General features: G+C 41.9%; 1 protein-coding gene across 13 annotated transcripts in view; it reads right to left on the reverse strand.

The window, feature by feature from the left end:
• SPATA13 (spermatogenesis associated 13) overlaps nt 1–12,342 on the reverse strand; it is a 161,031-nt gene that overhangs the window by 79,860 nt on the left and 68,829 nt on the right. Inside the window, exons 1-2 of one of the 13 annotated variants that reach the window (XM_077927079.1) lie at nt 8,642–9,054; nt 5,362–5,472 (exon numbers count right to left, since the gene is read on the reverse strand). The exons of 7 other annotated variants lie outside the window; for them this stretch is intronic. In XM_077927079.1, the coding sequence (XP_077783205.1) occupies nt 5,362–5,379 (18 nt within the window). In that variant the 5' untranslated portion in view covers nt 5,380–5,472; nt 8,642–9,054. Of the gene's footprint in view, nt 1–5,361; nt 5,473–8,641; nt 9,055–12,342 lie in introns of those variants that run through there. 5 more of the 13 variants (XM_077927081.1, XM_077927087.1, XM_077927089.1 and 2 more) reach the window with 5 other exon arrangements.

A 12,342-nucleotide genomic window follows, 5' to 3' on the forward strand; every position in this document is an offset into this window, starting at 1 on the left:
AATCATATCTGGCATGCTTCTAGAAAGGACTGAATTCTGGAGTTTTCTGGGAGACCGTAGTAATTAGCATGATTAACATTGCTCTTCGTTACTTCTCTAATAAAGTAGTGAGTGCTTCAAATACCTGAACAATATTGATGTAGTTTCCTATATCCTATATGTTTCAGTAAGCTCTAGAAACCTGTGGTGCTAAACTGAAAATGGAAGATACCTGCTGCAGAATTTGGGTCATCATATACAATGCAAAACTCTGCTTATGCAAAACTGCAGAAAATCTGTTTATGCATCAGTTCCAGGAAAATTATGCTTACCTTGAGGTCACATTGCAAGATTTGCAGAAGCTATTGTTTTTCCTCCCTAGTCAAAACAGAACTTTCAAGGCAATACTGTGCTCTCATCAAGCGAGGCATGTAATACTTGGTAATGATGCACGTATTTTCCTCCCTAAACTGGCACTGCTTGCCAGCAAGAACAACTTTGTGCAGATAAGGTGGCACTTTTTGTATTGCACAGACCATCTGTTCCAATCTGCCTTTCATTAACACTCATACTCACTTGTAAGCGGCATATCATTCAGTGATAGACAATCTTTCTTAACTACAATGGAACTCATTAAGGGAGCTCTGGCTAATGCAAACACCTTTCGGGAAGTACACATGTGCAGAAGAGTAGTATTTTTGTACATTAAGCAGTGTCAAACCTCTGCACGTTCCTAACACAAACTTACATCTTCATCTTTTAGTATTTAAAAATAAAGCTGTCAGTGAAAGAAATATCATTTAGTTGTTCAGGCATCTCGCCTTTTAGGCTACAGTTCTATTTTTCGCACACACTTTTATGGGAGTAACCTCCATTTCATCACAGTGCTGCATCAACATGCATAGGTTTGTACCGTTAATCAAGGTTTGAAGCCCTAATTTAAAGACATTCACACTTTAAAAGTCCTCACTTTGACACAATTCAATGACTAGTAGCCATGATGGTTATGTTTTACCTTTTTCGAGAAAAGTACTAAGATGCATAAATATTGTTTTGGGGGGAAATATAAAATATTTTCAGAGGATAACATTGTTTTAAACTATATATCAACTATACGGGGTTTGACCACAGTTCAATGTAGATAGACTCTCTGTGCCCTTACTTCTGCTAAAAGACTGATATTAATTCACTTGAAAGATAATACCATGGTCCCCTTCAATCAATGAACAGAAGACATGACAACAGATTGCTTTTAGACACAGATTGTGTATGGATAAATATAATTATATTTGGAATCTATTTATAAAAAGTATAATGTCTTGTTAATACTTTCACATTTAATGGAAAACTGCTGATTACTTATATACCCATATACTCTATTTTTTCACAATTTCAGTTCTTTGTTTCTTCTTTCTTTTCTTTCCCATTACTCTCTCACTGATCGAATACACACACATCCCTCCACTGTCAGAGGCAATATGCCTCTGAATACCAGTTTCTGGGAATCACAAGTAGGTAAAGTGCTATTTGACATAGGTGCTGCTTGTAGGCTTCCCATGGGCAACTGGTTGGCCAAGAACAAGATGATCTTGGAGTAGAAAGGTCTTTGGTCTGACCTCCTTATGTTTCCCTAATGTCAATGCAAACAGCCTTTCAGCATTAAATCTGAAAATACAGTGGAAGCTCGGGTTGCGGACGTAATCCGTGACGGAGAAACGTCAGCAACCCGCAGCGTTCGTAACCTGCAGTGCTGCATCTGCGCACGCGCACGACACTATTTGGCGCTTCTGTGCATGTGCGAGCAGCGAAACCCGGAAGTAACCCTTTCCTGTACTTCCGGGTTTCCAGCGGTCCATAACCTGAAAATGCATAACCCAAAGCGTCTGTAACCCGAGGTACCACTGTATGTTGTCAACATTGTACTAAACACCCAAAACGGTACTAAAACAACATAGTTTGAATGATTCACACTGAAAATTTGAGTTAGCTTTATCTACGTTTTTGTAAACCACGCTTCTCATTGCATGTTGCGTTGTACAGATTGTGACAGCAAGATCCTTTTAACTGGGGAGGCCAGCGTTTGAACAGCTAGTGATTATGCACACTAGTACAGCAGGACACAAAACTATTACACAGCATTAAAGTGGGCAAAGAGAAAAGGGAAAGAGCTGGAAACAATTCATCTACATGACATCTTCCCCAGCTCTGTTGGTGGGACTCTCTGTGACTGACATATAGAAAATTTGTCTGCATTAGCTGTTTTGCATTTGGTTTGCACCTGACTGTGCTGTTGATAACTGTTAATAGTCCATACCATGCTGTGTCCTTTCTACTGTATCAAAACTTTCTCTATACAAGTTATTCCCTATCAGATACCTTCATACAATGTCTCTCATGCATGTTTGGGCCTACATCTTAGAGCAGGAGTCCCCCACAAGGTGCCCAAGAAGTGTGTGTGTGTGTGTGTGTGTGTGTGTCACCAGATTTAATTCTGTGAAATGGGTATTTTATGGTGCCCACAAGAGTTTATTAGATGTACTCAACCATTCTTTCTCCACTTTTTCTTTTTTTTAACTCTACATGGACAAGTCAGCCCATACAACATCTCCTACTAGAAGACACCTAACTCCTTATAGTGGTGTAAACTAGAGTTCCCCGGGATTTTGGGGGGCAAGTCATATGCCTAAAATGAGCTTTAAATGTATACTGTCGGATGGAATGTTAAGAACCAATGTTCATATATAGTATATACATATGGGAAAATATTTCATGCTTGTTTGCTTGTTGGTTTAAATCATAGCTTTATGGTGCTGAATTGGTTCATACCTGCCGAACTTAGTAATTAATTGTACCACAGCCCTGAAGGACGTGCTGTCTGTATCTGACATCAGATGTAGGAGGACGCCTACTTCTCAGATGGGCTTGGCATGTTTCTACTGCTGCACATGAATGATATTTCAGACTGTACTGGGCGTCAAAAGACAAAGTAATTTCTTTTTTTTCAGGGTTCTTCTCTTTTCTCTGATCAGTGAAAATGGGTAGAACAGTAAAAAAATTACCATACTTTTTGCTCTATAAGACTCACTTTTTCCCTCCTAAAAAGTAGGGGGAAATGTGTGTGCATCTTAAGGAGCGAATGCAGGCTGTGCAGCTATCCCAGAAGCCAGAACAGCAAGAGGGATTGCTGCTTTCACTGCGCAGCGATCCCTCTTGTTGTTCTGGCTTCTGAGATTCAGAATATTTTTTTTCTTGTTTTCCTCCTCCAAAAACTAGGTGCGTCTTGTGGTCTGGTGCGTCTTATAGAGCGAAAAATACGGTACTTGGCAGAGGTATAGGCCATAGGGAGGATTGTAGCTCAGTTGAAAAGTGTCTGTTGAGTCGGTAGAGCATGAGACTCTTTATCTCAGGGTCGTGGATTTGAGCCTCATATTGGGTGAAATATTCCTCCATTGCAGAGTGGGACTAGATGATGCTTCCAACTCTACAATTCTATGTCTATGCTTTGAATGCAGAGGTTTCCATGTTCACTCCCCAGCATCTTCAGGTGAGCATGAGAGAAAACTCTGTCAAATCCTGGAGAGCCAACTGCCAGTCAGTGCAGGCAGTACTGAGCTAGATTAACCAATGGTCTGTCACCCTATGAGGCAGCTTCATATGTTCCTATGATGGTTCCCATGGGATAAAAGAGAGAAGGTGGCCTGTGAATCTCTGGGTATTTTTTAGACTGAACCTCACATGGGAAAGTATAGGCAGAACGTTGATGCTCTTTTAAAAATATATATACAGTACTACATTTTCTTTATAATTACTTCCAGAATCAGAGTATAAAGAAGTCTGAAGTGTAGAAAAGCCGCCAGAAGCTCATTTTTATTTTAGGGAAACCAGTGTGAATTTTGCATTAGGCGTTTTAAAAAAGAGTTGAAAACAACCCCACACGCACAAGCTTTTGTTTTATAAGTTGAAGCATTCATTTGAAGCTAGGTGGGGACCTTTTAAAAACAGTACAAGGAGCCGGATATACACGGCTTGAGCCATTAAAATGTTATTAAAGACAGCAGGGTCCAATTTAGTTCTCAACAAAATGCCTGACACAGCTGGGCAGTGGCGGTTCAGTGGAGTCAAGCAAAAAAGGTAGGGAAAAGTGATCCTTTATTACTGCACTGTGTGCTGATTCAGGTGTTACTCGTAGGTGTGACAGGTTGATTAATCTTACAAAAATTGGACTTTTGTCACCTTATGCTGACAGATCAACGATTAGAATATGTTTTTTTGTATGGATAACCACATAGATTGCTAAGATCAATTAAACCTCATCACCACAGCATTTAAGAGTTTGTCTGTACCAGTGCTTTTTTTGAATGTGCAGCACAATCCTGTGCATATTTGTTCGAGAAATTTTTTTAACCAATAAGCAGCTGATCATTTTGATTTATTTTAAAATTTAATTTAAAAGCAAGTCATACTCTGTCCAGTGGGACTTACTATCCAGTGTGTATGTTTACAATTGTAGGCCTAATTCCCATTTTCTTCCTGTTTCTATGGTGGGTCCGCACCAATGTCTAGAGTTGCATTTTGTCCCAGGAGAATCATAGAAACATAGTGTTGGAAGGGACCCTGTGGATCATCTAGTCCAACGCCCTCTAATGCAGGAATATGCACCCACATGGGGATCAAACCCGTGACCTTGGCATTGTCAGCACTGTGCTCTAACCAGCTGAGCTAACCAGCAAGTCAATTACCTAAGCATTCCAGCCCTGGTCTCTATACGTTTTCCTTATATGTGCAGGCCACCTCTTGGCCAAGAGCTATTTTTTTGAGATGTTAGTTCTTTGGAAAATAAAACCATACATCTAATGTTAGCACAGAGATAAAGGGCTATATCTGATTATTCCTATGGAGGAAAGTCAAGTGTTGAGAACAATGTTGTGATAGCCATGAGCATCAACAGGATTATCCTAAGGGAGAGCAAACAATGCCCCCTCTTCCTGTACTCAAGGGACACAGTGACATTTTTCTGAAACACAAGTCAGATTCACAGAGGAAGATTGGGAACAGTTTCTTGGTTAGGAGGAGAGAAAGCTTCCTCACCTTGAGGCCATGTTCATGTTTAGAGAAATAGGGGCTGAGGAGATTTGAAAAGTAGGCCTGATTTGTAAGCAGGCTCTCTCCCCTCCCAGTTATTAAATAATGAGCAGTAATGAACTGCTCTTCATCTTATAAAGGTGTGGTGATCTCTAACTAACTTTTCACCCATCCGTCACTTACAAGAACTGTTGTGTGTGAAGACTAGTCCTGAGTCTATCTGATCCTAGATGTACAAGGCAGGTGTTGTTTGGATAGCGATAAACCTGAATTAGAATCTTAGGGCTTATCCACACTTACCTTTCCTCCAAAGCACATCCTGCATTTCCAAGCACTCTGTTTTTCACTCTACAGTAGAGCTTTCCCTGCGAAAACCTGCTCTTTACCTCTTGAATCGGAGCAAATGGCAATCTGTGGAGAACCCAAATTGCCATTTGTTGCGGTTTGAACAGGGGATTTTTAGTTGGGGGATGGGACTCTGGGGTTAAAAGAAAGAGTGCTGAGACACAAATCTTTACAGTGTGGACCTGAGCCTGGGATAACTGAGGGAATGTACAAGTTGGGTACTTCTTGGAACATATTCTGTAGCAAGCAGAGGCAAGGAAAATCTATGCTACTGGAGAAAGTTCTAACTACACCTCATTTAGCCAAACCCCAAGCCTCTTCTTGCTTGCCTTTCACAGAGGCTGATGCTGGGAATTTCTGTTCTTCACTGGGAATGAAGAGGCCTTTGTGGTAACATGTAGGCTGCCTCACCCCTCACTCCTCACTAATACCTTATTCATGTCAACCAGGGATGGGGAATTTGTGGCCCTCCAGATGCTGTTAAGACTACAACTCCCATAATCTCTGACCATTTGCCATAATGGCAGTGGCTGATGGGAACTCGAGTCCAACAACATCTGAAGAATCATAGGTTTCCCACCCCTGATCTAAAAGAATACTCCTGGCAAAATCCTTTTCTGCACAAAATTAGTATCCTAATGATTTCAGTAAGGCAAATAGATTCAAGCCAAATATAAATCAATAGATAAGGTCTTAAACACAGTACAGTAACGTGTCTTCTCGGCAGCACATTCCTCCAGGCTCTGATAAAGTGAAAAGGTAGTACATTATGGAGCATAACGAACGCACCCAGCTTTGGTTGTTGATAGCAAGGGAAAAGAAACTGGGCCCAAGTAGAAAGCTACATTGCTCACAGGATTTCCGAAATCCTGAATAAATTGGATGCAAGAATTACAGTAGACCCAAACAGCCTAACATTGTATAGCCTGCCAACAATTGCACAGGAGATCACCTAAGGTCTAACTGGCCTTGGCAGGTTTGCTGGAGTTATACTTTCACTTGGATAAACTGTTCCTGAACAATTTCTACAAAGCAAGCTTTCATTTACCATCATGCCTTATGCCAACTAACATATGTGAAACCACTAAAATTTCAAAATAATGCTCTGTGGTCTCTGTCATGATGTCTTTTAAGGAACCACAGTAGAAAGAAGGAGAGGTGAGAAGTAATCTGGAGGTCCAACCTCCTCTCCAAGAAGCCCAGTTGTTATGACTGGTTGAAGACAGGAAGAGAAACATCTCCTGCCAATTTCATCAGGCCTCTATTTTGTTTGTTTGTTTGTTTAATTAGTTGTATGCTGCAATTTCATTTTTAAAATATCAAAGTGGTTTACGATAATTATACACACACACACACTAAATGCCACATAAAATTAAAAACCTAGGATCTGTGGCAAGGAGCCGCTGTGTCCTTGTCCCATTCATCAACTTAAGAATTCACAAAAGAATTCACTACCCAAAAGCACATGAGCACTGTCTGACCCATCACTCAGTTCCTCTTATGTGGGGAGCTTGACCATGGAGAAATAATACTGCAATTTGTATAATTAGCTGGGAACATTTACCAGTCTTGCCCTGCTAGCTGTTCTGCTTTATTGGGAACAGCACAAATTAAAAATCATGAGGGCCTTGCACCAAAAGATATTCTGGCACCCCTTACCTCCAACATGCCATACACTTTAGAGAAACAGGGTCAAATACATTATCCCTGCTCCCAACTTGCATATGTTCATGTTAGTGTCAGCAAGGGCCTATACAAATTGAACTGTACATATAGCGCACATGTGCCCGGAAAAGCAGGATGCCTGGTTGCATGGATTACATCTCAAGCTTTTAATAAAGATTTTCAGTTATTTCTTGGGACAAATGAGCCCTGCTTAATGGTACAGAGGCTGCATATGCACTTTACATTTAAAGTATATTCCCACCCCCACCCCCACCCCCACAGAATCCTGGAAACTGTAGTTCACCCCTCACAGAGCTATAGTGACAACCCTTAACAAACTACAGTCCCAGAGCAGGGTGTCCCTTAAATGTATGAGGTGTACCTGGTCTAAACAGAAAGCTCAGCTAAGAGCTGTGAAATTAACTTGGGGAAGAAGGAAGGAGCAGACAGGTGAGTGGGAGGAGTTAGAGGGATAGAAGGGAGACTATTGAATGGATCTGCCCTGTTTTAAAACTCAGCAACATGTTTAAACAATGTTCTTATTTTCCCCTATACTTTGTTGTTCATCAGCCAATCCATTCTCCCCACATGACACCACATGAAACATGAATGTCAAAGGAAAAGAGGGAATACTGGGCATGTACATTATCAGTGCTTGCCTAACTCACAGGTGGTGTGTTCAGTTTTTATCAAGTAGGTATAGTACATACAGATAATCCACATCATAAATATTCCATCATCCAAATCCTATGTTATTTATGATGATAAAATTTGCAGAAATTGCTTTCCACCCATTCATCCTATGGCCATGAAATCAAGGTAATCTTGAGTAAATAACACTCTCCTCGTGTAATTGAACATGCCATTTAGTTTTTTTAGAAGTTACTAGAGACATTGCACCCTAATCCTGAATACATTAACTAAACACCTTGACTGCCTCGGATTCATTAACACTGGAGGAGTTTGTGTGTGTGTCAAATTGTTACTCCCAAATAAGCAAGTACTGTACTGTAATGGCATTGTAGCCACAGGCACCCAGACATACATACGAATCCATATTCCTCGTATATCCATAAATTCCGAACTTTGGAAGATTTCAAACTGCATCCATGATCAAAATTAAGTATCTGGACCCGAATACACCACTGCAAGCTAAGTCTGCTTCAGTCTTTTAAAACCTCTTTCCGGTTTGTTGGCTTGTTTTTTAAATAAAACTTGTATTTGTTGTAAAGATTCAGCACCCGCACAACACACCTTCCCTCGAGCCCTGCTAACTGAGCACACGAAGACTTGCTTTCCAGTGAGCGCCCTCGGGCTTTCAGTTTTTCTCCATCTCCGCTGTAGATGCAGCAGCAAGCACAAGCACACTATTGGCAACAGAACTTTTAAAAAGCTCTACGCGTTTGGGTGCAAAAGCACCCGGCTGATGCAGCTTGATCGCCACACTCAAACCACGACTCGTGCCACCGTGAGCCCACTTCGCCTTTTAAACGGCTGCAACACACTTCCAGAGAACAGGAGAAAAGCAAACAAAAGTTAGAGGTGGGCAAACACCAGAGTCCTCTCTTACCTGTCTGTGGAGAAGGCAGGGAAAACCCCAGGCACCTGCAACTTCCTCGCAGCAATACGGAACGGATCCCGAATTATTTCCTCCCCAGCAGCATATCAATAAAAGTTACTGTTTCAGCCTCTCCTCTCCCCCGCAAGCCCTAAACCACCAGCTAAGCTTTCGGGTCCTGTGACTAATATTTACCCTTCCTAAGCCTGGGCGAAGTGCAGTCGGTATCTCGAGCTTTTTAAATGGATTCTGAGTACGGAGTGCACCTCGCTGTTTCCAGCAGCCAGTCTCCTCCGCCAATCAGCGGCCTCGGAGCCGACCTCTCCTCCCTCTTTCGCTCGCAGTCCTGCCTCCCTCGCCTCGCTCCAGTGTAGGCGGCGGCAGGACTGGGAACGGAGTGTGAAAGCACGAAACGAGCACGCTTCTCAATTTTGTTGTCCTCCCTCTGCCATCTTAAAGACTTGCAGCCTTCTTTCCTTCAGGAATCATAGACCCAGTTCCCATAATTTGTTGGCATAGTAACCACCCCTGGGTTGTTTTGGTTCCCCCCCCCTTCTTCTTTTTTTTGGTATGAACACGATGGAAAGGAAGAACGCCTCGGCCTGTAGCAGTCTGTAGCTACATGCAAAACATAATGAAATAAAAGGCACAATTCTGAGAACTGCAGGAGGCTAGGCCATGCCAACCCTCCAATTATTTTCTGTGGGGACAAGGGATCCTGAGGTGTCTTTCACATTCTCCTCCGCCCCAGCCTAATGAGGGGGCAGAGGAGACAGACATAGAGAACTCCATATCCCTATCCGGGAATCGGAGAGGCCATTACTTCCCCAAATTCCAGAATCATGCCAAATATTTTATTTTAATTATTTTTGCCTTTCTTTACAGGCACACCTTACCACTTCAGAATACCAATACCAACTGTATTGTTTATAGGCCACCACAACCCAAAACTTGGAAGTTGGCAGAACATCCAGCACAATTATAACGTCAATACTCCCCTTACCAATTTTTATTTTCCTCATGAGGGGAAGGGTAGGTTCTAAGAAATAATAATAATCCTCCCACAGGGAAACTTTGGGTTCTCAAATTTCATCGGCTCCCTGTGTGACACTAAAATTCACCCCCCCCCACACACACACCTCGCTCTCTGTTTTACATCATTGTTGTGGTACCTCCTGTGGCGCCGGCACCCAATGCGGCTGAATTGGTCATGCTACCCTAAAATCACTTCAGCTCCCCACTCTCTACAAGTGTTGTATTTTAAACGAAGAAATATTGGGTCATATCCAGTGGTGGCTTTGTCTTACTGCAAAGTGCTTCCACTCAAGGACTTTTTGCTCATTCTTCCTGCCTACTGAAGCCCTCTGCACCACATCCCATATTGTTTCAGTGGGTCTCCCTGCCCTCAGGAGGAGCATTTCATGGAGCGGGTAGCAGTAGGTAAGAAGTATCAGTGAAAATTGGGTGCCTACATGGCACAAGTAGAAGTGCTTTCTGTGAAGGCAAAGCCACCATTGAACACAGCCCACTAAGTATAAACTTTAGAAACAGACTACAAAAGAAAACAGAATAAGCACCAGCAGATAAAACCAAGTTCATCAGCCAAATTCATCTGATTTGAAGAAGAATACATGTCAACTCTTAAAATGTCATGCTGAAATAAGTTTTAATCATGAAAATCAAGTTTGTGCGAAAGTATAATGAAATTTGGAACCCATTTATACAAAATACAGCAGGTTAACATTTGTAATTGTTAACTGTTAACAATTGTTATTGTGATGGAATATACCCTTTTTCCTTTTTCTTCACTTTAAGGCACTTTGTGTTGTATTTAAATTTAAAAGAGAAAGTCAAATTTGTTTCCTGTGCTTTTCCAAAATCACATACTTAGCATCAGTTAAGTATGATCACTTGCTGCTTAACACCCTTTAGCCACCATTATACTCACAGTCAAGATGAAAAGTGGGTTTATCCTTTCCCCCCACACAGGTTCCTCCTGAGGGTGGCTTGATTTATTCCCCATAGCGTGGTATTTTTTCCTAATCCACGCTGGCGAATGTAAGTATGAAAGCGGATACGTGTGCATGTGTGCGGCTGTTCTTCTCAACTAGTTAACGTGAAGATCAGAATGTGATCTTATACATATTTTTTTAGCTGGTTAGGAAGACTGTGTCCCTAACCTCTTTACATTCATCCTCAGAATTTAGTCATCTTTGGCCCAAGTGCAATATAATTTGCAAATCTAAATAGGGTAATCTCCTGCACCTATTGTGGGGTGGTGCCCACAAATTTTTATGATGACGCTGGATGCTAAAAACAGTCAATTCAGTTTTGGAATAGTGCCACATGAGCTCAGTCATTCAGGGTAACATTCTTAAACCCTATTTTGTTTAAGACATTTCTGCCAATCTCCACAAATGACTTCAAGCATGTAACAAACCATTGAGTCCTTGTGGATGCAGAGAGGACAAGTCTCAAAAATGGACAACACAAAAATATGTGCCATGTTTTCTTATGTATAATGGGACCTTTTTTTCCTTGAGCAAAAAAAGCAAGCAGATTAGTTTCTTTTCAATGGCAGGATGTCTGGTGGGTACAACAGCATTTTCAGCAACAACAACAACAGAGTACATTTTCCTGGATTAAAATGGGCAGCATACTCTTATGCCCTCTATAGACCTGTTCTCACCTTCCCTCCAGGTGTTGACTCAACATGAGGGAGGGGGAAAGGGGTGGTGTTTGCTAACCTGCATATTCTCATATCCAGAACTTTTTCTCAGCTGGAACTCACCAGAACTCAGTTCCGGCACATCTCAGGTGGGCACCATTGCCATTATAAGGGAACAATGGAGGCATTCATGGTGAGTTCCGGCACCTCTTTTTCTAGAAAAACAGCACTGCTCATATTTCTTTTGCTAAGACCCATCTTCCCTGCTGCCTTCCCTCGACTTACACTTATTTTTTAATATAGTTAACTTTGGTTACTGCAGCTTTTGCCAACCTTGGCCTCCCCATTTTGGCAAAGGCTGCCTTATAAGGCGATTGGGCACACCACTAAGTGTACTGTTGGCACAACCCCATCCTCCAGCCATTTTAAGTGACCAAGAGGCATCTATTCATAGAAACTAGCATATGCAAATGTGTGCCATAGGAACTTTATGGTACCTAGCAACACCCCTGCTTCTGGGATTTTCCAGTTACTTGGGCTGGGGCTGGGCTGAACGTGAAGAATCCTAGCATAATCATATGGGATGATGTTTCAGCCCATATATGGGCAGACTGTAGCCTCCACGCTGCACAGGATTTTCCTGGCATGTATTGAGGCACCTTATGGGCATAGAATCCACTTACATTACAATGTGCAGTCACCTATAAAGATGATTCAAATACGAAGAGTATTATTTTTTGCGTGACATACATCCGGCGCTTGTGCGGCACACCCTCAGGAAACACTGGGGTACAGGTAGGGTGCCATCAGAGGCATAAAGCACAAATGATGCAAATCTCTGCAGTTCATTCTGGATACTCGTTTGTGCTGCTAAGCATCTCAGCTAGTCAGAACATTCTGTCCACCCTGCAATAACCATTTCCTTTTTCTCTCTCAATTAAGCCTTCCTCTCACCAAATGTAAGTATTTGAAGAAAAGTTGCCAGCTCCTGTTTGACGCATCCATCTGTTATGCAGATATGTGAGCGCTTCCAAGGAATCAAGGG

This window comes from Podarcis muralis, chromosome 4 (genome assembly GCF_964188315.1).
Source record: "Podarcis muralis chromosome 4, rPodMur119.hap1.1, whole genome shotgun sequence".
Taxonomy (NCBI): domain Eukaryota; kingdom Metazoa; phylum Chordata; class Lepidosauria; order Squamata; family Lacertidae; genus Podarcis; species Podarcis muralis.